Raw genomic sequence first — 23,339 nt, 5'->3', positions numbered from 1 at the left:
ACTGCTCCTGCCCTCTCCCAAATAATAGAGAACCACAAAAAAGGCCTATGAAATACACTAGACCAAAGAAAAACTCAAATAAACAAATCTCAACAAATCCATACTACACGGCAAAAGGTTGGCAAGATCTAATGAACAGAACTACCATGTTCTAATGCCCCCTCCCTCAAATAAACAAATCTCAACAAATCCATACTACACGGCAAAAGGTTGGCATGATCTAATGAACAGAACTACCATGCTCTAACGCCCGCTCCTTCCCGCCCCCCCCCCCCACCCCCACCCCCACCCCCACACACAATAACTGGGGGCCTTGCTATATGACAAAATGACATTGCAGTAAAAACATGGAAAATGAAGGAAAACCAGCTGAAAAAACTGTACAATAAAAATGCCTCAAAATTCTAGAAATTGCCATCGATTGTTATACTGTAATTGTTAAGACTACCACACACTACCTAAAGAACAAGAGAAATGCCATGATACTCCCTCCGTTCGGATTTAGATGTCGTGGGGGTTCTTAAATTTGAACTACGAAACATTTACAAGAAACCCCCTGCGCATTTTCAAATTGTACAAAAATAGACGATGACAGGCGTGCACGGCTCGCGCGTGAAGAATCGGCCGCCGGCGAGGCTACAGGCCAGTAGAGCTCCGCCCGCCGGCCTGATCCCGATCCTTATCCCCTGCCAAAAATCTCCTGAAGCTCCTCCGCTGCCTCCGGCCGTGGATCAACGGAATCGAGGCCATCTCCTCCCACCACGACCGCCGCTTCCCCCCACGAGCTCGACGCCGACGGGCGACCTCGGTCCTCCCCGAGCCAGTCCGAGCTCCGCCGCGCCGAGAGCTACGCCCGCCTCGAGCCACGCTTGTCGGAAAGCCACGAATCAACTGAATCGCCGCCGTCCCCTCCCAATCCGGTCGCTGCTTGCCGCCGCTGAAGTTCGTCACGGTAGCTCCTCCGGTGAACAAAAAACGGCGGCGCTCGTGCTTCTGCTTCTGCTTCTGCAGCCGGTCGAGCTCGTGCTTCTGCTTCTCCCCTGCAGCCGGTGGAGCTCGAGCTGCTGCTGCTTCCCTGCCTTCGAGTTCTTCTCTGAAGAAGTTACAGGTTGCCGCTGCTGCTCCTTGCTCTGAAATTTTCTCAAAGAATCTGAAATTGCTGCCGCTCCTTGCTCTGAAAAAACATTCCCCACTGAAAGCATTGGAATAAATCATATACTCCAAATCTTTTAGAGTAATAACCAGTACTAGATTTTTTAGCCTCTGCCTCTGCTACTGAAATTGAAACTTGAAAATGAAATTGAATTGAATTGGAGTATTAAATCACAGTTTTTTAGTCCCCATTTCTGAACCTATGCTAATCTTGCTCTGAATTAAACTTAGTGTTCATATCATACTGACAACAAGCTGAAATGCATATTCCACTCCTGAATTAAACTGAGTGTTCATATCATACTGACAACAAGTTGAAATGTCAAATAATCTTGGTAATAAATACAATGTCCCTGGGTGTGTTATGCTTGAGTAATTAAAGATTCAATATATTTATCTAGTCACAGTCAGTTGGACTATAGCAAATATTTTTAGTTCAGAAAAATAGAACCCAAATTAGAGAAGAGGTTGTGTCAGATTCATTTTTCCTTACAAAATAAACAGTGCTAAGGAAACTCTCTTTTATCAAAAAAAAACAGTGCTGTAAAAATGCACGAGTGAACAACAAAGGGTATACACTCATACCAGAAACGACAAAGCCCTGTTTGCATGAGAAAGAAAATCAGCATCCTCTTCACTTTTCACACCGTCCCCTGCAGGACGAGAACGAAATTGACAGCAAAATAAGAACAGGAAACGAAAAGTTTACCTAGAGATTTTAATCAGATTACCAGGACACATACATGGCCAAGGCGAGGAATTGTCGTCGTCTCCCTCGGCAGCCGCATCACTCCAAATGTTTTTCCTCGTGAAGATGGAGGCGCCGTTATCTGCTTCTGGCGTTGCTGCTGCCACCGGGCGGGCGGATCAAAGGCTTCCTTCATCTGCCAAACAAATGCGGCTTAGTAAATGCAAGAACTGATGTACATCTATCATTGGATAACATTATGAAGTCCTGATTCATTTGTGAAGTGCTGCAAATGGCCAGTTCAAGGGTGAAGTAGTAAGCATGTCAGAACAGCTACATATCCTTGGATCATTTACTTGTAAAAAAAATCCCTGACGACGGACGGCCGTGTGCATGCGCATAACTTGACACACATTACATGCAGGATGCAGGTAAATGCTTCTGGTTTGTTTTCCTAGTGCAGGCAGCCATCATCACCTCACCTGGTCATCAGGTGGATCTATCTAAGAAGATGCCACATTCATTCATTCATAAAGGTGGCATCAAGCAGCCATCAGATGCCACCCCCCCTCTGGTAGATGGATGTTTTTAATAAGACCAAACCCTGACAGACACGGGACATAACTTGCTCTGAATTCAGCTGCTCCTTGCTCTGAAAAAACATTCCCCAGTTTTTACACTATGCAGTTCAGCACAAACATTTCAGCACTGCAACATTTGTATGCAAGAATAAATTGATGTTTCTAGGACACCACCTGAATAAATTGAAACAAGATAGCATTCATTAGGTTCTGAAACGAAAAAGACTTCTACTGTCTGTGGGAGTATAATGCAACAAGCGGATGTTTCTAGAATAAATTGAAACAAGATAGCATTCATTAGGTTCTGAATAAATTGAAGTATCATATTTTCAGCAAGCAAGTTGGGCATCACAGAATCCTGATATGTGCTAGGTTTTTTTTTCAAAGGACTGGTCTGTAAAACAGTAGTAGTTGTATTTATCTTGACCAGAATGTTCTTTCTTATTGGATCATGAACAGTTACCTGAGCAAGTGGTCCACCGCCGCAATGATGTTTGGGATTGATCTCAACATGAGTCCTCAACAAGATGATGCCTCAGAACCTGCAGATCAACAGGAAGAACACAACAGTCAACAACGATACAACAATGAAGAACCAGTCAATAATGAAGCAACAGGTACTACCTCCAAAACTTTTGCATTTTCATTTTTATTTTCATGATCTACTCCTATTATTTGCAATAGCTACATGACTTATCTTTTGCTCCTTATTTGACAGGGGAAGAAGCAAGTGGTGTAGAGGAACCAATTCATGAAGAAGCAAGTGGTGTAGAGGAAGCAATTCATGAGGAAGCAAGTGCTGTACAGAAACCAATTCATGGGGAACTCACAAATGAGGAGAGATATGGTATTTATTTTGCACTCATGGTGATCAAGACCCAGAATGGACAAGTTCTGAAAAAAGACAAGGAGGTCATTGCTAGCCTACTCGATACAACCGTAAGAACTGTTGAGAGAATATGGGAAAGAGCTCTTAAACAGATTGAAAAAGGGGAGAAAGTTGATGTCTCAAATCAAAAGCCAGGTAGAGTTGGCCGCAAGCGGAAAGATTTGGATCTGTCGAGGGTGGTGACAATCCCATTGAACAGAAGGAGAACATTGCAAGGTCTGTCAAAGGCATTGGGTGTAAGCTGCACGACCTTACACTCAAGGTTCGAGTGGGGTCATTTGAGGCGTCACAGTAATAAGTTGAGGCCCCACTTAAACCTATCCAACATTGTAAAGAGATTGAAATGGTGCTTGGCTATGTGTGAAGATTATTGGTCTGCGACACGGGAATTAGACAACATAGCCTACATGGATGAAAAGTGGTTCAACATGACTGGGGAGGTGAACAACTACTATTTGCTTCCCGAAGAACCCGACCCCTTGCGCACCTTGCATCATAAGGATAGCATCGCCAAGGTGATGTTTCTCGCAGCCGTGGCTAAACCAAGATACGGCAAAGGTGGTGAGGTCACTTTTGATGGAAAGCTCGGCATTTGGGCTTTTGTCACAGAGTCTCCTGCTCAAAGAACCAGTGAAAACAGAGATAAAGGGACGCTCAAGCTCAAATCATTGAAAGTCACACGAGATGTAATGAGGTATTACATGTGTGAGAAACTTATTCCTGCGATCCAAGAGCGCTGGCCGGACGAAGATGAAGGACGGACAATCTATATCCAACAAGATAATGCCACGCCACATATTCTTCCCGATGACCCGGTTTTCCGACAAGTCATAGAACAAACTGATTTGGATATTAAGTTGCTTCAACAGCCTCCAAACAGTCCCGACATGAACATTCTTGATCTCTGCATATTCAGGTCTCTCCAGTCCCACACCGATAGCAGAGCACCTCAAAGCATCAGGGAACTGATAGAAGGTGTGGAGAAGGAATATCGAAACTAGCCGGTTGATAAGCTAGCTAGAAGCTTCGTGACGCTGCAGTCATGCATCCGAGAGGTAATGAGAAACAAGGGAGCGATAAACTACTCGATCCCTCGCATGAACAAGGAACGCCGGCAGGCAGAAGGACGGCTTCCTATAGCTCTATCTATCGACCGTGAGCTAGTTGGACAGACCATAGCCTTTATAGAAGAGGCAGAAGCAATCTTAGCAGCAGAAAAAGAGCAGAAGCAGCAGGAAAAGAGCAGCAAGAAAAGAGCCGCATCAGGCTTGAAGAAGCAGAAACACCCTTCAAATACCAGCAGCCTCCAAGCAGCAGGAAAAGAGAACCAGGAGCCTTCAAGCAGCAGAAACACCCTTCGAGTACCAGCAGTCTCCAAGAAGCAGGAAAAGAGCAGCAACAACCTTCAAGCAGCAGGAAAAGAGCACGAGCAGCCTCCGAGCAGCAGGAAAAGAGCAGCCGCCTCCTTCAAGCGGCAGAAACACCCTTCAAGTACTAGTAGCCTCCAAGCAGCAGGAAAAGAGAACCAGGAGCCTTCAAGCAACAATAACAGAGCACCAGCAACCTCCAAGCAGCAGAAAAAGAGCAGCTCTTCTTTACTCCAAGCAGGGGAGTACTTGGGATCAGCTAGTACTCTGGTTGGTGCTAGAAATGACCAGTTGGTTAAGCTGAATGACATTTGCAGCCAGGAGTACTTGAAGATTCAGATTTTGGCAGAAGATTCAGATAAGCCGAATGACCAGTAACCGTTTTTGCATCTTTCTCTGTAAAATACTCCTACTTATAATTAATTAATTAATTTCTCAAGGGAAGAAAGAAGAAGAAGATAAGAATGGGATTTAATTGGATGGTCCTGCCATCTCCTCTTGTTGTGCAAAACTAACTTTGTCATTTTGTGTGCTGTGCAAAACTAACTTTGTCATCTTGCAAGTTCTCATCTATGGAATGTTCAGATCCATAGACGTGGAGTAGTTTTGATTACCACTTTGCAAACGCTGAAGATTGCATAGAAACTTGGCTTGGGTGATTAAATGGTAAACAAAATAAAATTCAGTCTATCTCTGATGGTTCCACAAGATAAAAATTCAAAGTTCAGACAGGTTCAGTATGGAAATTGTCAAGTGTGTGTAGTGAGTTGCAAGTGTCTCACTGAATCAAGATATAGTGCTAAACAAAATTGAATTTGATGAAATATATGGTGCCTACAACAGTGTATCGCTGGCTTATCAACACAGGCTGCTACGAGTGGAAGACGGAGCTTCTCGAGATGCTCAATTTGAATTCATGAATAGACATCGCAATATTGTGAAGCATCTCCAAAAGCATATCCATGATTTGTCAGTGGCTGACCCCTTCGAACAGCCATAGACAGGGTTGATGCCTGAAGATTGCACTGTTCTTAGTGTCCTGTGCTTGTTTCGTAGATGATATTTATTCCTTAAGATCGCATCGTGTTCCACATAGACCTGCTCTATTTTCTAGCCTAAGGTTCCTCTGCAATTCAAGTAACTTATGGAGTTGCCACTGTTAACACTGCAATAGATTCTTTTGTGTGGAAAATTTCTGATGGGGAGGGATGCAAAAATATCACTGCTGACAGTTGTAACTAGTGACAGCTGGTAAGTGGTAATCCCATCTGCCAACACTCCTACGGACTACGGTCTTAACCTGTGCAATCGTTCGTGGTTTGGCTCTGCCTAAGCAAGTAAAGTTAAGTCTCTCTCTCAAACACACACGCACGCACACACATTCATGGTTGCCATGTTCAGAAAACATACACAATAACCATTGTAATGGTTGCAGACAAGATACTCCAGTTGTTCAGAGTTTGAAATGGTTGCAGACAAGATACTCCAGTTGACAATGCAGTTCAGAAAACAAAAAACTAAGCAGCGGCAGGCAATTCAGAGTATCAAACAATGCTTGTTTTGGAGGAGTATGCAGATGTGATTGCACGAATTAGGGAGAAGGATATAGCAGGATGTCTCACCAGCTGACAGAGCAGGGGCGCCTCGCCGGCTGCCTCGGCAGAGGAGGATGCAGGGAAGGAGGTATCCCCTGAAGCTCGCGGCCACCGGCGCCAGGAGCTTGGCGGCGGTGACGGGTGCTGCCTTCCTCTCCTCCTGCCCGCAGGTCCGTCCCTGACAGCGCCAACTCGCCACCGTCGCGTCGTGGTGGACGACAGCAGCTCGCCGGCGTCCCCGTGGCGTCCAGTTGCCGGCGTCGTGTTGGTGGTGGTCTGGATCTGGCGCCTTCGGCCTCGCATCGACGGAATCCGTCGCCGGCTTGAACTCAAAGGTCCAAGCTTTTTCGAAGTTCGCTGCGGGAAGGAGGAGAGGAGCGCGGCGAGGCCACCGAAGGTGGGGGAGGAGAGCGCGGCGACGCTATAGAAGGTGGGGGGAGGGGGGAGAGCGCGGCGGCAGCGCAGCGGCGAGCCGGAGAAGAGCACCGAGCGGACCGCGGCGGCCAGCCGGAGAAGAGAGCAAGCGCGAGGACCGCGGGTTCGGTCGGAAATAGATGGAGGGGGTTTTCGCAAATACACCGTCGCGACAACTAAATCCGAACGGAGGGAGTAGATGGTAACTAGCAAAATTTTATGCTTTACAAAAACAAAGAAATTGCCGTGGTCCAATGGAAAAAGAAAATTGCCGTGCTACATAAATTAAATTGCCATGGTTTGTATTACATTTTGAAAATTGTTCAAAAAAAATTTGTCGTGGTAGCAGGAAAAATGCCATGGTCTGTACACTAAAAATTGTCGTGCTGCATAAAGAAAAATTTGCCGTGAGCATAAAGATAAATTTTCCATGCGCACATAAAAAGTAATTTTTACAAGTTGCACAAAGAAACAAAAAAAATGCCATACTTAAAAATTTGCCATGATCTATGAACTAAAGTTGCCATGGTCAAATATTAAAAACTACCATGATCTACGAAAAATAAATTTTCCATTATTCTTTAACCAAATTTGCCATGTTTCTTCAACTAAATTTGCCATGGTTATTTCCTAAGAATTGCCATCGTTTTGGCAAATAAAAGTAAATTTGTCATGAAAAAAAAAGAGAAGTAAAGAATTGCCATGAATCGTAAACTTAATTTGCCATGGTCATTTACTAAAACATCATCATTTACTGAAAATTGCTATGGTCATTTACTAAAGATTTTTTTTGCCATGTTTAATTAATGAAATTTGCCATGAATCGTAAACTTAATTTGCCATGGTCATTTACTTAAAGTTGCCATCATATTGCCAAAAGAAATGTTGCCATGCAAATACATGAAACTAAAAATTGCCATGATCTACAAACTAAACTTGCGATGGTCAATTTTTAAACTTACCAAGATCAAATGAAAAAAAAGTTGGCATGGTTAATTAATGAGAAACTGAAACTTTCCATGATCTATGAACCAAAATTTGCCATGGTTAACCACTTTCCTTTTCATGGAAAAATCGTTGTAAAAAGATGACGCACGAACACATGTTAAGCTTGTCATGGCAAAAACCAACTAAAGTTGTCATTTGTGAATCACCGCGTTGATGAAATGATGACAGATGGTTACTAAAATGCAATGATCACCTCATTGCCCTATGACCATATGACACATAGTTTCTAAAAAATAGCCTACATTTGCCATATAACCATTAGAAACAATAATCTGAGATGGGCCATGATGTTAGTACAAAAACTATCAAAAATAGTGTCATGTGAATGAACTAACAATTTATAAAGTTGTCATGGTGTGAGAATTTGTAATAATATAAGAAATTGTGATGTTTTACTAAACATTGTGCTTAGAAATTGCCATGTATTATAGGACCAAACTCCTAAAATTCTGTACTGCTCACATGATAAATTCAGTAACTAAAAAATCACGGCGAAAATGTGTGCTACTCAGATTTTAGTGTAGCATAGCAAATTTTAGGGACTGTTTCATACACAAGCATGGCAAATCGTGTTCAAAAAGCTCATGGTACTCAGCATTCTAGCAGGTAGATTAACTCCAAGAAAAAATCATCAGACGTCAGTACAGGTGTACCATCGAAGAAAAAGAGTAGATGAACACCTCCCCACCGCGGCTCCTCCACTGGTGCTGGTGGTTGTGCAGGAGCAGGCCGCGACTGCACGCCGCGGCGGCCATCTCCTCCCCCCACGGGAGGGCGCCCAGACGCAGGAGGTTGACCAGGGGGTGAGCGGGCGCTCACCACCACAGTAGCATCTAGTCATCCTCCACGCCGGAGCTGACGAACCCGCGAGCTGCCTCGAGCAGCAGGCTCACCATGGCCACCACGCGCCGTCGCCGAGGAGCGCCCGAATGGAGGCGGCCTCGACGCCCGCCGCGGCGGAGGGAGCGAGCAGCAGGCTCACCATGGCCACCATTCGCCGTCGCGAAGACCGGTCTGGTGCTCGTCGTCGCCAAGGAGCACCGAATGGAGGCGGCCTCGACGCCCGTCGTGGCGGCGGGGGCGAGTAGCAGAATCAAGGCCCGTCCCGTGGGAGCATACGGGGGGCCTGGTGGCGGCGGAGCTCGAACCCCCAACAGCAGCCGTGCGCGCCTTCCTCCTCCGCCGTGCCTTCCCTCGCCGTCAGCCGGATCCACTAGACCACTACTGTTCACCACCGCCGCGGCCTCCGCCCGCCACTGCCCGCCTCGCCAGCCATCTACCGCCAACCGGGGGCCTCCCACCGCGCATCTAGCGCCACCACCCTCGCCGGGAGTCGCCGGGATCTGCTTGCCTCGCCGATTAAAGGCCGTCGGGGGAGGGGAAAAGGGTGAGACAGAGGAGCGGGGGAAGAAGACAGAGGAGTGACTCGTGGGTCGGCGTTCGCGTCCCGAACGAGTATGTGGTGACGTGGCGACTTTCTCCGCTATAAGATTCGCGCTGAAAAACCAACGGTAAAGAAGGCGTTCGGGACGAGGAGGAGAAACATGGCACGTTCGGTAGATATCGATTCCGGTGATTTTTGGCTGTTATTAGAGTTATTAAACACGACTTTGCGTGTCCATGTCCGATTCCAAACATGTGTATGTGTTCGTGTATAGGTTTCAAAGCAATCACCCCCGCACCCTGCACCCTTGTAAAGAGCCTTTGGCAATACGCCGGCCTCGCGTACTGCTACTGCTCGAGCTAGCTTGTGGAAGGAACCGAAACATCCAGCGTCGCTTCGCCGCCTTCGTCATCATCGCCGTCTTGCCGGAAAGTACTCTCGCGTCGGCGTGCCGGGCTGGGCTGGGCCAACAGGGACAGGAAGCAAGCCAAGCCAAGCCAAGGGCCGGTCAGGTGAGGAGCCCGCCGCCACACATGTCTCTTCTCGCGTACATGCGACTTCCTTCCCACTTTGTTTTTCTTCTATTGGCTCGATTCAAATTCTGATATGAGATCTGTTGTTAAGTTGCAGCTATTGGGATGGATTGATTATTATTCTGAATGCCTTACTATTATTTTGCCATGGATTGGTCGGATCTTAGTTAGGCTATTTGTCGATTCCGGCTGCACTTTTCGTCTTTGATATAAAGAGAGTTCCCGGTCCGATTTCATTAGCGGTTCCAGTTGCACCAGGAGTAGGATTGTAGAATACAATTAAGACAAACTGATTTTGATTTATATTATACTCGAATTTGAATTGCAGGGCTACATAAAAACCGTCGAGCATGCAGTTTCAGCGCAAGAATTCAATGGGGAAGAAAAAAAAGCATGCTAAAACGTGGCCCATTGAGAAGCCGCAGCACCTTTATCTTGTCCTGGATGACTGGTCATGGGGATATAGTATTCGAAAGATCGACTTGACATTTGGCGACGAGCGGAGGGGTGCCATCTACACCAGCGAGGATAGACTACCATCTGCCATGTTTTGCTTGCAGGGACGTCGTGGCGAGCCCAAAGCCATCATGGGTGCTTTTGACAACATGATTTTGGCTATGCCACCCTTGGACCACATACACGGGATGAACAATTTGGGTCTACATTGTGGTGCCGTAATTGACATTCATGCACGGACCTTCATTAATGGACCATGGCAGGACACGTCGCTGGATGTGGTCAACCCAATCTACATTCCTGTTGGTGGCAGGCTCTTTTTCCTTGGTGATAGCTCCTCCTGGATGCTCTACCAGGCATGTGATGATGCCTACTTCTATAACTTCGTGTGGGCGTGGTCGGAGCTCCCCAAGCCAATCTTTCAGTGTGAACTTGTCACCTCCTATGCCGTGCACCCAGATGAGCGGACCATCTTCGTTAGCGGGTCGTTTGACGCCCCTACCACCTTCAGCATCAACACAACCGATCCCGCCACCATCGGCTTGGAGGAGCCTGTGAACCCTCAGTGGAAGCAACATGGTATGTGGCAGCTGCCCTTCACTGGACGTGGTTATTTCGATCCTGAGTTGGACGCCTGGGTTGGGCTTTCCGCACAGCTGGACACCATTGGCCACATCTGCTCATGTGATGTGGTGTCTACCAACTCCGACACAAGCCATCAGCAGTGCCCAGCCCTGAAGGTCGGCAAAGAGAACTTATTTGGCGAGTTCCTAGACGAGAGGCACATAGGTGCCACCCTAGTCTATACGGGTGGTGAGAGCAAATTCTGCCTCCTGGAGGTCATCTGCATGCAAGCTGACTTAGCTAACCAGCCAACTGAATCTGATGAGAAGAATGAGGACTTCGACGCTGGGTTGAATGACACTTATTCCGATGAGACGACTGTCGGTGAGGTGACTGATGAGATGAATGAGTACTCTACTAATGAGGTGAATGAGGAGCAAGATCAGAAACGTTTTTTGCGGTTGACGACCTTTTCACTTAGGTATGACAGGAATGGAGACCTGACAACTGGCAATAGCCGGCGGGTTCGGTACTATAGTTTGCCTCAAGGAGTTACTAATTCGATGCTTGAGTATCCCGTGGCATTCTGGATGTAATTAGAAACCATGATATGCATATTGCATCACATAATATTTGCCTGATGTAAACCTAGCAGGCATGATATGCGTCATGTAATTATCGCTTGCATGAACAACAGAACATGGGTGAGCGTCTGGAGATTTAAGGCTGATGTTATTTATGTAGTCATTTAAAATGTTTTATTACTATGAATTTTGCTTAGCTTTTCTGTATGAATGTAATCTGCCTTCTGGATTTTTCATCTATAAGCATGGGATTGTGCACATGTTTGTTGCCCCTTCATGGCCTCATGGTGTCTACCGCTCAACTGCCTGCGGGTGATGACAACAGCGTCGACGAGGTGAGCACCTGCCCTCACGCATCTCCAGTGAGTGAGGCGACCTGCGGCGCACGTGCTCAACGGGGAGCACATTGACCCAATCTTTTGGTGCGAAGTTGATAGTACTCACCTTACCCTTGCATTCTTTTGACTCTTAGTGAATGAAAACAACACTGTTGTCTTCCCTAAAAAATGACACTTTCCAAATCCACAAATAACCGTAATACGATGCTAACAAAAATGCTGCACATTTTTAGCAACTCACAGCCAAGTCTGGCCACTAGAACTTAGTGGTAACTGGAACATAAAAGGATGAAAGGATGGGCTATGATGCCTATATCTTCTTCAACCACAGAACCTAGAATAGTATGGTATAGGAGAAAATCCATTGGAAGGGGAAAGAGATATCTTCAGGTTCCCAACTTAAGGTTGGGTTTCTAGGGAACCTCATGCGCACACCATGTCACCATAGGAACATGTAGCGTTGGGATGGAAGAAGCAGCATGTTGAGGTAAGACAAACAGATGACTGGAAGGAAGTCATCAGTTTCCGTGGACGGACTGTCATCGCCAGTGATGTAGGACTGCTTGTTCCAGGGAACAATTTTACAAAAGTCATGCCTGATGCCTCCCCTTGAAGATTGATTCGTGCGGAGGATTACTGGGATCAGGAATAAATTCCAATGCCTGCTGGAGGTTCACTATCTGACTAAACTGCTCTTCAACTCTGAACAAAAGGAAGTACAAGGGGATTTACAAATATTATAAGATTTACAACAGACTCATATAGAAACATGAGCGAGACATGCACCATTACCACTTACCAAAGCACAATAGGTTTTACAAATATTGTGAGATTTATTACAACAGACGCTTACGAAAACATGAGTGAGACATGCACCATTACCACTGACCAAAGCTATACAACAAACTTATTCAGAAAAAAAATTAGCATAATAGAAATCGCATGCCAATACATGGCATACTTGTCTTGAACCTTGAAACAGAATATGTCAAGTCAACTAAGACATTCAATACTTGGACAGCTTTCTGTACTTCCAGATATGCATCATCTTCTTCATAACCTTTTGTTGCATGGCATCGATGCAACTCAAGAAAGCACATCGCCACAGCTTCCAAAGAAATAACGTACCAAACCATAACCACAAACCAAAAACTGTTCCAGCAATCACCGAGTAGTACATCCAAATGGTTTCAAGTTCTTCATGTTGTTCCGTTCCCCCATCTGAAGCATTTTTACATGAAATGTTCAATAGAGAGCCACAAAGTCCCAGGTTGTTGCGATAAATTGACGGATCATCCAATGTTTGGAGTTGATTGCCTGTAGGTATCTCTCCAGATAGAAGGTTGTTCGAGAGACTAAGAGAGCTGAGGAATATCAAGTTCGATATGCTAGGAGGAATAGGGCCTGATAGTTTGTTCCACGAGATGTCAAGGGATTCTAACAACTTCAGATTGCCAATGTCCTTCGGGATACCACCAGATAGATCATTTCTTGACATATTTAGAAACTGGATGCCTCTAAGATTTGTCAACTCTAAAGGGATTTCACCAGATAGAGAATTGCTGGAGAGATCAATACCAGTCACAAATGCATCTCTTCCCTTAAATGTATGCTCCTGTCCTTTCCAAACTATGTCCATGCTGCCATTGTAAAAATATCCAAAGGTGGTAGATCGTATGTTGATTGTTAGAACCGGCTGCATCATATCTGACTGTCTCATTGAACGAAAATATGCAAAACTTACCGGTATGGTCCCTACGAATTTATTTTCAGCCAGATCAAGTAATTGCAGATGGGAGAGCTGTGATAGCTGCCAAGGAATACTTCCATAGAAGATATTTGATCGCAGTCCAAGGATCCTCAGCAGAGGATTGCTTTCCCCTATCCACGGAGGAATTGCACCAGAATCTCATTGTTCCCGAGATCTAAAATAACAAGGCTTTTGAAGTTCTTCATCACTGCTGGAAAGCAACCTGTGAACTTGTTGTTCGACAACCGCAGCAATCTTAGTGAAGTATTGTAGTAAGTTGAGGTTGGAACTTCTCCAGAAAAAGCATTGCTTGACAAATCCAAGGATTGTAAATCTTTCAAGTTCCACAAGCAACCAGGAAACTGTCCAATTAACTTATTATTTGATAGACCCAAGAGTCGCAAATGTTTTAATTGACAAAAGGCAGACAATGGTTCTGCCAAGAAGCTGCTATTCTCAGCCACCTTAAGAACTGCCAACTTCCTGCTATCAAGATTAGGAATGATACCTGTAAACTTGTTGCTAGACAAGTCAAGAACAACAAGATTTACCAACAACGAGATGGCTGCAGGAAGCTCGCCCTCAAGATGGTTGAAGCTGATGTCAAGGAATTTCAAAGATGTCGCATTACCGATATCTGACGGTATTGTTCCAGTTATGTGATTCTTGTACAAGGACAATAGCTGCAAGTTCCGCATGCTTCCCATCTCCACTGGGATCGAGCCAATAAAATTGTTGCCATACAGGGCGAGAAAAACAAGGTCCTTCCACTTGCTGATCTGTGGGAGGATGCTTCCAGTTAACCAGTTGTTGGATACATCAAAAACCTTCATCTTGGTCCAGTTTGTAGAAATCTCTTGTGGAATGGTACCATTGATTCTGTTGTTCCCTATGTCAAAATATTGCAAATTCCGCAGTCTGCCATAAGATGGTGGCAAGCTTCCAAACAAATGATTCCCTTCCAATAACATGTGTTCAAGACTGGTAAGATTCCCCAGCTCGGGCGGAAGAATAGAAACCAAATTAGTGTTTCCAATGCTGAGCCGTTGCAGCAACTGAAGCTCCCTAAGGGAGGCTGGGATCGACCCACCAAGTGAGTTATTGTACAGTGAAAGCACTCTCAATCCAGTTATCATCCCAAGCTCCCTGGGGATTCCGCCTGTGAGATTATTTGAGTTGAGATATAGCCACTTGAGCTTTTGGAGCCTTGAGAGTGAGCGAGGTATGGAGCCAGAGAATCCATTAGAGGATAAATTCAGATACCGCAATCTTGGAACCATCTCAGGCAATGAATCTGGTAACGGCCCTGAGAAGGCGTTGCCCGATAAATCTAGAGACCTCATACTAGGACTGGAGCAGTTGAGGATGAATTGTGGGAAGGTACCATTGAGATCATTATTAGCTAGAGATAACAACTTCAAAGTGAACATAGGTGAAAACTTGGCATGTTCCAGGTTGGTCAAGTGGTTATTTCCCAAATCTAACTCAACAATCATTGGAAGCTTACTAAGTTGGTAGGGAATGGCACCAGCAAGATCATTATAGCTCAAGTCCAGAACATCAAGGGACATCAACATGGAGATATTGGTTGGGATGACGCCAACAAGGTTATTGTTGTAAAGATCTAGCAGAGTGAGGTTCTGGAACGCTGCAGAGTAGAAGGCATGAAGCGTACCATGGAGCCCCGTGTTATGAAGTTGGAGCTCGGTAACATGTCCGGCAGCATCACAGGTGACGCCGAACCAAGAGCATGTAGAGTTGGTGATCGACCAAGAGGACAGCAAGTTGGCGCCAATCAAAGTGGACTTCCATCGGAGTAGTGCTTCTGCTTCCGGGTTGGTCGCCTTGGCTGTGCATACTAGCAGCAAAACGGAAATATGGAAGAATTTGAGCAGCGCCATTGCAGCGGGCAGAATGTTTTATGTATTGCCTTCAGAAGTAGCTTATGTGCACATAGATGATAGATCAAAGATATTGTAGGAGAAAACGTGAATATATTTCAATGCTATCACAATCGCTGGGCGGGGTATATGTTCATAAAGACATCAGACTTGGGGTCGCCATGTGAGGAAAATATCAAACCTATTAGTAATGAGAGGCAACACTGAAAGGAACGGGGAGCCTCAGGTGGTTCCTTTCCTCCCAGGGCCCCATGCAGTCGCGTGCAGACAGATGGCGGCTGAGTCGGTGGCTCTGCCTAGGGGGGGAGTTCGGGGCAGGTGGCCATGATTTTCTCTCCCTCTACTCTGACGCCGGCGACGCCAGCCTCGCCGTCGTTGGCCGGCCGTGAGGGGGACCGTCTGGGCCAGGTGGCCCCGGTCCTTCCCTCGCCTTCGGCTATCGGGACGGTGACGCCCTCAGGCTTGAGGGTTGGGGCGGGGGAGGTGCTCGGGCAGGCGGCGCCGGCACCTACATCCCCCGGCCTCCTGTCCGTTCATCATGGGAGACCTCCGCCACCGCTTCCTCCGAGTGGCGCTACTCGGGAGGAGGTTATTGCCTTTGGCGGGATCCCCGACCCGGTCTCTGAGGGGAGACGGATGAGCTCTCGTCTCCTAGACCACCCGGAGGTTGATGACATGCAGTAGAGGTGCGCTATGAGGGCGGCCAAGCTTCGTGACATTGAGGTCACAACCGGTATGTCAGTCAACTTGTCCAATTCTATTTTGCATTTTTCTACCGATGAGATTATAAATAATGCAAATCAAGTAGGGGTTTCGCTAGGGAATACCAATGCTGAAATTTCCAACTCGGTCAATGATCTCCTTGATCTGGAAGCGGAACGCGCTTTAGAAACCATTCGAAACCTAGCGGCGGTGAGACCTATGAATGATGCTGAGATTGATGCGTTGGGGGTGAGAGTACTTGATAATTTTTGTGCGGACCTTGCACCATCCACTACTGACTCCGAGGAGGAGGAAGTTAGTGTAGAGGATGAAGTGAACCAACCACCAGAGCCCGGTTATGAGGACCGGATGGTGGACAATAGTAAACCCAAACGTAAGTGGAAGCGGAAGGTGTATCCCACATCCGCGGTACGTAGGAGTGCTAGGATTCGTACGGCAAAAAAAAATTCATGATGACTTATGAAAGGAATCTTTTGGAATAGCAGAGGTCTGAAGGACTTGGCTAAACGAAGGTTTCTCGCTGAAGCGTCTCTGGAGTATCGATTAGATTTCATTTCTCTCTCTGAAACTGGTAGAGATAATTTTACGCCTCAGTTTCTTTCCTCTCTTGTGGGTGGTGTTGATTTCGATTGGCATTGCCTACCTCCGCGAGGACGATCGGGAGGTATCTTGCTGGGTGTGAGATGCGATTCCCTTGAAGTCTGGAGTGTAGTGATGGGCGACTTCGCGGTAAAGTTTTGAGTTAGGTCTAAAGTTGATGGTTTCAACTGGGCTTTAGTGGCGGTTTATGGCGCCGCACAGCCCGAGCTTAAACCGGAGTTTCTGGCGGACCTTGTTCGAATCTGTGGGTCTGAGCAGCTTTCGATGTTGGTCGGGGGTGATTTAAATATCATTAGGAGGAGAGAGGAGAAAAATAATGATAACTTTGACGGCAGGTGGTCGTTTATGTTCAACACCATTATTGAAAGCTTAGATCTGAGGGAGATAGAGCTTTCTGGTAGAAAGTTTACCTGGGCTAATGCTTTGCCTAACCCGACATATGAAAAGCTTGATCGAGTTCTAGCGAGCGTGGAGTGGGAACAGAAGTTCCCTCTTGTTACGGTACAAGCTCTCTCACGGGGAATATCTGATCACACACCATTGTTCGTGGACCGGGGAGCCGAACCATGTGGGAAACAAAAACACCTTCTCATTCGAGATGGCCTGGTTCGAACGTGAGGGGTTCTTAGACCTCATTGCCAGGGAATGGGCTAAGGGTGTAGGAGGTAGGACGGCGGTCGAGTGTTGGCAGAATAAAATTAGGCATTTGAGAAGTTTCTTACAGGGTTGGGCTAAGCACCTCAGTGGGGTGTATAAGATTGAGAAGGATAGACTCCTTTCTCTTATACAGGCCCTGGACATAAAAGCCGAATCCGCAATTTTGCTGCCTACTGAGCTCCAGGTTAAAGCTGAGGCAGAGAAGAGGTTGAAAGAACTTCTCCACGAAGAAGAGTTGAAGTGGGCTTTGCGAGCTAAGGTCCGCAAAGTGGTCCAAGGGGACGCCAACACTCAATTCTTTCACCTGATTGCCAATAGTAAGCACAGAAAGAAGCGAATTTTTCAACTTGAACAAGATGAGGGTACTATTTTAGGACAGGATAATCTCAAAACTAATATTACCGAGTATTATAGGCAGTTATTTGGATCTCCGGAGGATAATTGTGTGTCCCTCGATGAGTCCAGGACTGAGGATGTGCCTCAATTGTCTGCTGCCGATAATGATATCCTGGTTGCCCCGTTCTCAGAGAAGGAGGTGTTTGATGCTATTGCACAAATGAAAAACAATAAGGCTCCCGGACCGGATGGGTTCCCGGCCGAGTTCTATAAAAAGTGCTGGCACATTATTAAGGGGGATTTGCTACCTATGTTTCATGATCTATTCTCTGGACAGCTTCAATTATTTCACTTGAATTTTGGAACTATCACATTGCTCCCTAAGAAAACGGATATTGTGAGAATTGAGCAGTTCAGGCCGATCTGCCTCCTCAATGTGAGTTTCAAAATATTTACCAAGGTCGGGACTAATAGGCTCACACAGATTGCGCATTATGTGGTGCAACAATCCCAAACTGCTTTCATGCCGGACAGAAACATCCTTGAAGGGGTGGTTGTCCTACATGAAACGCTCCATGAAATCCACTCCAAAAAATTAGATGGAGTAATTTTTAAGGTGGATTTCGAAAAAGCGTACGATAAGGTCAAGTGGCCATTCCTCCAATAGGCATTGCGTATGAAAGGTTTTGATGACGCCTGGCGCCGGCAGGTCGAATCATTTACGCAAAAAGGGAGTGTGGGAATTAAAGTGAATGACTATATTGTTGGGGAATGTTGCAGAAAATTAAAAAATTTCCTATGGTTTCACCAAGATCCATCTATGAGTTCATCTAAGCAACGAGTCAAGGGAGTGAGTTTGCATCTACATACCACTTGTAGATCGAGTGCGGAAGCGTTCAAGGGGATGGTGATGATGGAGTCGTACTCGCCATGATTCAGATCACCGATGACCAAGTGCTGAACGGACAGCACCTCCGTGTTCAACACACGTACGGTACAGACGACGTCTCCTCCATCTTGATCCAGCAAGGAGGAAGGAGAGGTTGAGGAAGACAGCTCCAACGACAGCACGACGGCGTGGTGTTGTTGGTGCAGCAGTACTCCGACAGGGCTTCGCCAAGCACGTACGGAGGAGGAGAGGTGTTGGGGAGGGGAGGGGCTGCGCCTTGGCTTGGTGTTCAGCCCTCCCCTCACCCCTCTATTTATAGGGGAAGGGGCAAGGGGGGCCGGCCCCTCTAGATGGGATCTAGAGGGGGGCGGCGGCCAGGGAGGGGGGACTTGCCCCCCAAGCAAGGGGGGCGCCCCCTCTAGGGTTCCCCCCCAACCCTAGGCGCATGGGCCCAAGGGGGGGGCGCCCAGCCCTCCAGGGGCTGGCTCCTGCCCCACGCAGCCCATGTGGCCCCCCGGGAGGGGTGGCCCCTCCCGGTGGACCCCCGGAACCCTTCCGGTGGCCCCGGTACAATACCGATATGCCCCCGAAACCTTCCGGTGTCCGTATGACAGCTTCCCATATATAAATCTTTACCTCCGGACCATTCCGGAACTCCTCGTGACGTCCGGGATCTCATCCGGGACTCCGAACAACATTCGGTAATCACATACAAGTCTTCCTAATAACCCTAGCGTCACCGAACCTTAAGTGTGTAGACCCTACGGGTTCGGGAGACACGCAGACATGACCGAGACGGCTCTCAGGTCAATAACCAACAGCGGGATCTGGATACCCATGTTGGCTCCCACATGCTCCTCGATGATGTCATCGGATGAACCACGATGTCGAGGATTCAAGCAACCCCGTATACTATTCCCTTTGTCAATCGGTACGTTACAAGCCCGAGACTCGATCGTCGGTATCCCAATACCTCGTTCAGTCTCGTTACCGGCAAGTCACTTTACTCGTACCGTAATGCATGATCCCGTGACCAAACACTTGGTCACTTTGAGCTCATTATGATGATGCATTACCGAGTGGGCCCAGAGATACCTCTCCGTCATACGGAGTGACAAATCCCAGTCTCGATCCGTGTCAACCCAACAGACACTTTCGGAGATACCTGTAGTGCACCTTTATAGTCACCCAGTTACGTTGTGACGTTTGGTACACCCAAAGCACTCCTACGGTATCCGGGAGTTACACGATCTCATGGTCTAAGGAAGAGATACTTGACATTGAAAAAGCTCTAGCAAAACGAACTACACGATCTTGTGCTATGCTTAGGATTGGGTCTTGTCCATCACATCATTCTCCTAATGATGTGATCCCGTTGTCAATGACATCTAATGTCCATAGTCAGGAAACCATGACTATCTGTTGACCAACGAGCTAGTCAACTAGAGGCTCACTAGGGACATGTTATGGTCTATGTATTCACACGTGTATTACGATTTCCGGATAATACAATTATAGCATGAATAAAAGACAATTATCATGAACAAGGAAATATAATAATAATGCTTTTATTATTGCCTCTAGGGCATATTTCCAACAGTCTCCCACTTGCACTAGAGTCAATAATCTAGTTACATTGTGATGAATCGAACACCCATAGAGTTCTGGTGTTGATCATGTTTTGCTCGCGAGAGAGGTTTAGTCAACGGATCTGCGACATTCAGATCCGTATGTACTTTGCAAATATCTATGTCTCCATCTTGAACATTTTCACGGATGGAGTTGAAACGACGCTTGATGTGCCTGGTCTTCTTGTGAAACCTGGGCTCCTTGGCAAGGGCAATAGCTCCAGTGTTGTCACAGAAGAGTTTGATCGGCCCCGACGCATTGGGTATGACTCCTAGGTCGGTGATGAACTCCTTCACCCAAATTGCTTCATGCGCTGCCTCCGAGGCTGCCATGTACTCCGCTTCACATGTAGATCCCGCCACGACGCTCTGCTTGCAGCTGCACCAGCTTACTGCTCCACCATTCAACATATACACGTATCCGGTTTGTGACTTAGAGTCATCCAGATCTGTGTCGAAGCTAGCGTCGACGTAACCCTTTACGACGAGCTCTTCGTCACCTCCATAAACGAGAAACATGTCCTTCGTCCTTTTCAGGTACTTTAGGATATTCTTGACCGCTGTCCAGTGTTCCTTGCCGGGATTACTTTGGTACCTTCCTACCAAACTTACGGCAAGGTTTACATCAGGTCTGGTACACAGCATGGCATACATAATAGATCCTATGGCTGAGGCATAGGGGATGACGCTCATCTCTTCTTTATCTTTTGCCGTGGTCGGGCATTGAGCCGAGCTCAATCTCACACCTTGCAATACAGGCAAGAACCCCTTCTTGGACTGATCCATTTTGAACTTCTTCAAAATCTTATCAAGGTATGTGCTTTGTGAAAGACCTATGAGGCGTCTCGATCTATCTCTATAGATCTTGATGCCTAATATATAAGCAGCTTCTCCAAGGTCCTTCATTGAAAAACACTTATTCAAGTAGGCCTTAATGCTGTCCAAGAATTCTATATCATTTCCCATCAAAAGTATGTCATCTACATATAATATGAGAAATGCTACAGAGCTCCCACTCACTTTCTTGTAAACGCAGGCTTCTCCATAAGTCTGCATAAACCCAAACGCTTTGATCATTTCATCAAAGCGAATGTTCCAACTCCGAGATGCTTGCACCAGCCCATAAATGGATCGCTGGAGCTTGCATACTTTGTTAGCATTCTTAGGATCGACAAAACCCTCCGGCTGCATCATATACAGTTCTTCCTTAAGATGCCCGTTAAGGAATGCCGTTTTGACGTCCATCTGCCATATCTCATAATCATAGTATGCGGCAATTGCTAACATGATTCGGACGGACTTAAGCTTCGCTACGGGAGAGAAAGTCTCATCGTAGTCAATCCCTTGAACTTGCCGATAACCCTTAGCGACAAGTCGAGCTTTATAGATGGTGACATTACCATCCGCGTCCGTCTTCTTCTTAAAGATCCATTTGTTTTCTATCGCTCGCCGATCATCGGGCAAGTCAGTCAAAGTCCATACTTTGTTTTCATACATGGATTCTATCTCGGATTTCATGGCTTCTAGCCATTTGTTGGAATCTGGGCCCGCCATCGCTTCTTCATAGTTCGAAGGTTCACCGTTGTCTAACAACATGATTTCCAGGACAGGGTTGCCGTACCACTCTGGTGCGGAACGTGTCCTTGTGGACCTACGAAGTTCAGTAGCAACTTGATCCGAAGTACCTTGATCATCATCATTATTTTCCTCTTCAGTTGGTGTAGGCATCACAGGAACATTTTCCTGAGCTGCACTACTTTCCCGTTCAAGAGGTAGTACTTCATCGAGTTCTACTTTCCTCCCACTTACTTCTTTCGAGAGAAACTCTTTTTCCAGAAAGGATCCGTTCTTGGCAACAAAGATCTTGCCCTCGGATCTTAAGTAGAAGGTATACCCAATGGTTTCTTTAGGGTATCCTATGAAGACGCATTTTTCCGACTTGGGTTCGAGCTTTTCAGGTTGAAGTTTCTTGACATAAGCATCGCATCCCCAAACTTTTAGAAACGACAGCTTAGGTTTCTTCCCAAACCATAATTCATACGGTGTCGTCTCAACGGATTTAGACGGTGCCCTATTTAAAGTGAATGTAGCTGTCTCTAGAGCGTATCCCCAAAATGATAGCGGTAAATCGGTAAGAGACATCATAGATCGCACCATATCCAATAGAGTGCGATTACGACGTTCGGACACACCGTTTCGCTGAGGTGTTCCAGGCGGCGTGAGTTGTGAAACGATTCCACATTTTCTTAAGTGTGTACCAAATTCGTGACTTAAATATTCTCCTCCACGATCCGATCGTAAGAATTTTATCTTTCGGTCACGTTGATTCTCTACTTCATTCTGAAATTCCTTGAACTTTTCAAAGGTCTCAGACTTGTGTTTCATCAAGTAGACATACCCATATCTACTCAAGTCATCAGTGAGAGTGAGAACATAACGATATCCTCCGCGAGCCTCAACGCTCATTGGACCGCACACATCGGTATGTATGATTTCCAACAAGTTGGTTGCTCGCTCCATTGTTCCGGAGAACGGAGTCTTGGTCATTTTGCCCATGAGGCATGGTTCGCATGTGTCAAATGATTCATAATCGAGAGACTCTAAAAGTCCATCAGCATGGAGCTTCTTCATGCGCTTGACACCAATGTGACCAAGGCGGCAGTGCCACAAGTATGTGGGACTATCGTTATCAACTTTACATCTTTTGGTATTCACGCTATGAATATGTGTAACATTACGTTCGAGATTCATTAAGAATAAACCATTGACCATCGGGGCATGACCATAAAACATATCTCTCATATAAATAGAACAACCATTATTCTCGGATTTAAATGAGTAGCCATCTCGTATTAAACGAGATCCAGATACAATGTTCATGCTCAAACTTGGCACCAAATAACAATTATTAAGGTTCAAAACTAATCCCGTAGGTAAATGTAGAGGTAGCGTGCCGACGGCGATCACATCGACCTTGGAACCATTCCCGACGCGCATCGTCACCTCGTCCTTCGCCAGTCTCCGCTTATTCCGCAGCTCCTGCTGTGAGTTACAAATATGAGCAACGGCACCGGTATCAAATACCCAGGAGTTACTACGAGTACTGGTAAGGTACACATCAATTACATGTATATCAAATATACCTTTGGTGTTGCCGGCCTTCTTATCCGCTAAGTATTTGGGGCAGTTCCGCTTCCAGTGACCCTTCCCCTTGCAATAAAAGCACTCAGTCTCAGGCTTGGGTCCATTCTTTGACTTCTTCCCGGCAACTGGCTTACCGGGCGCGGCAACATCTTTGCCGT

General features: G+C 46.4%; 2 protein-coding genes across 14 annotated transcripts; one reads left to right on the top strand and one right to left on the bottom strand.

Moving 5' to 3' along the window:
• Positions 1-392: 392 nt before the first annotated feature.
• LOC123136429 (uncharacterized) lies at positions 393-9,208 on the bottom strand. 13 transcript variants are annotated; one of them, XR_006466911.1, is made up of 6 exons: positions 6,300-9,208; positions 2,885-2,963; positions 2,323-2,595; positions 1,896-2,036; positions 1,738-1,805; positions 393-1,174 (listed from the first exon to the last, which is right to left on the bottom strand). XR_006466911.1 is itself a non-coding variant. In XM_044555788.1 (4 exons), exons 3-4 carry the CDS (start codon positions 1,779-1,781, stop codon positions 637-639), a joined length of 600 nt encoding a protein of 199 aa, XP_044411723.1. In that variant the 5' UTR covers positions 1,782-1,805; positions 1,896-2,036; positions 2,197-2,218; the 3' UTR covers positions 393-636. The 13 variants fall into 13 exon arrangements, 1 of the variants encoding a protein (XP_044411723.1); XR_006466913.1 differs by having other exon boundaries at positions 2,323-2,492; XR_006466914.1 differs by lacking the exon at positions 2,323-2,595 and having other exon boundaries at positions 6,300-7,072; positions 8,348-9,208.
• A 131-nt stretch (positions 9,209-9,339) lies between these two features.
• LOC123133891 (uncharacterized) lies at positions 9,340-11,396 on the top strand. Its single transcript, XM_044553281.1, has 2 exons — positions 9,340-9,590; positions 9,940-11,396. Exon 2 carries the CDS (start codon positions 9,962-9,964, stop codon positions 11,225-11,227), a length of 1,266 nt encoding a protein of 421 aa, XP_044409216.1. The 5' UTR covers positions 9,340-9,590; positions 9,940-9,961; the 3' UTR covers positions 11,228-11,396.
• Positions 11,397-23,339: the final 11,943 nt, after the last annotated feature.

Source organism: Triticum aestivum, chromosome 6B (genome assembly GCF_018294505.1).
Source record: "Triticum aestivum cultivar Chinese Spring chromosome 6B, IWGSC CS RefSeq v2.1, whole genome shotgun sequence".
NCBI lineage: Eukaryota > Viridiplantae > Streptophyta > Magnoliopsida > Poales > Poaceae > Triticum > Triticum aestivum.
Note: the sequence above shows the minus strand (reverse complement) of the source record. Positions and strands in the feature narration are given on the sequence as shown.

What these genes read in the sequence shown, in the direction of transcription:
- LOC123136429 (XM_044555788.1), bottom strand. Translation starts at nt 1,781, where the DNA reads ATGCTGATTTTCTTTCTCATGCAAACAGGGCTTTGTCGTTTCTG. An exon ending in ACAGGGCTTTGTCGTTTCTG is followed by an intron (nt 1,193 to 1,737) that starts GTATGAGTGTAT and finishes CAATGCTTTCAG; the next exon opens with TGGGGAATGTTTTTTCAGAG.
- LOC123133891 (XM_044553281.1), top strand. Translation starts at nt 9,962, where the DNA reads ATGCAGTTTCAGCGCAAGAATTCAATGGGGAAGAAAAAAAAGCATGCT.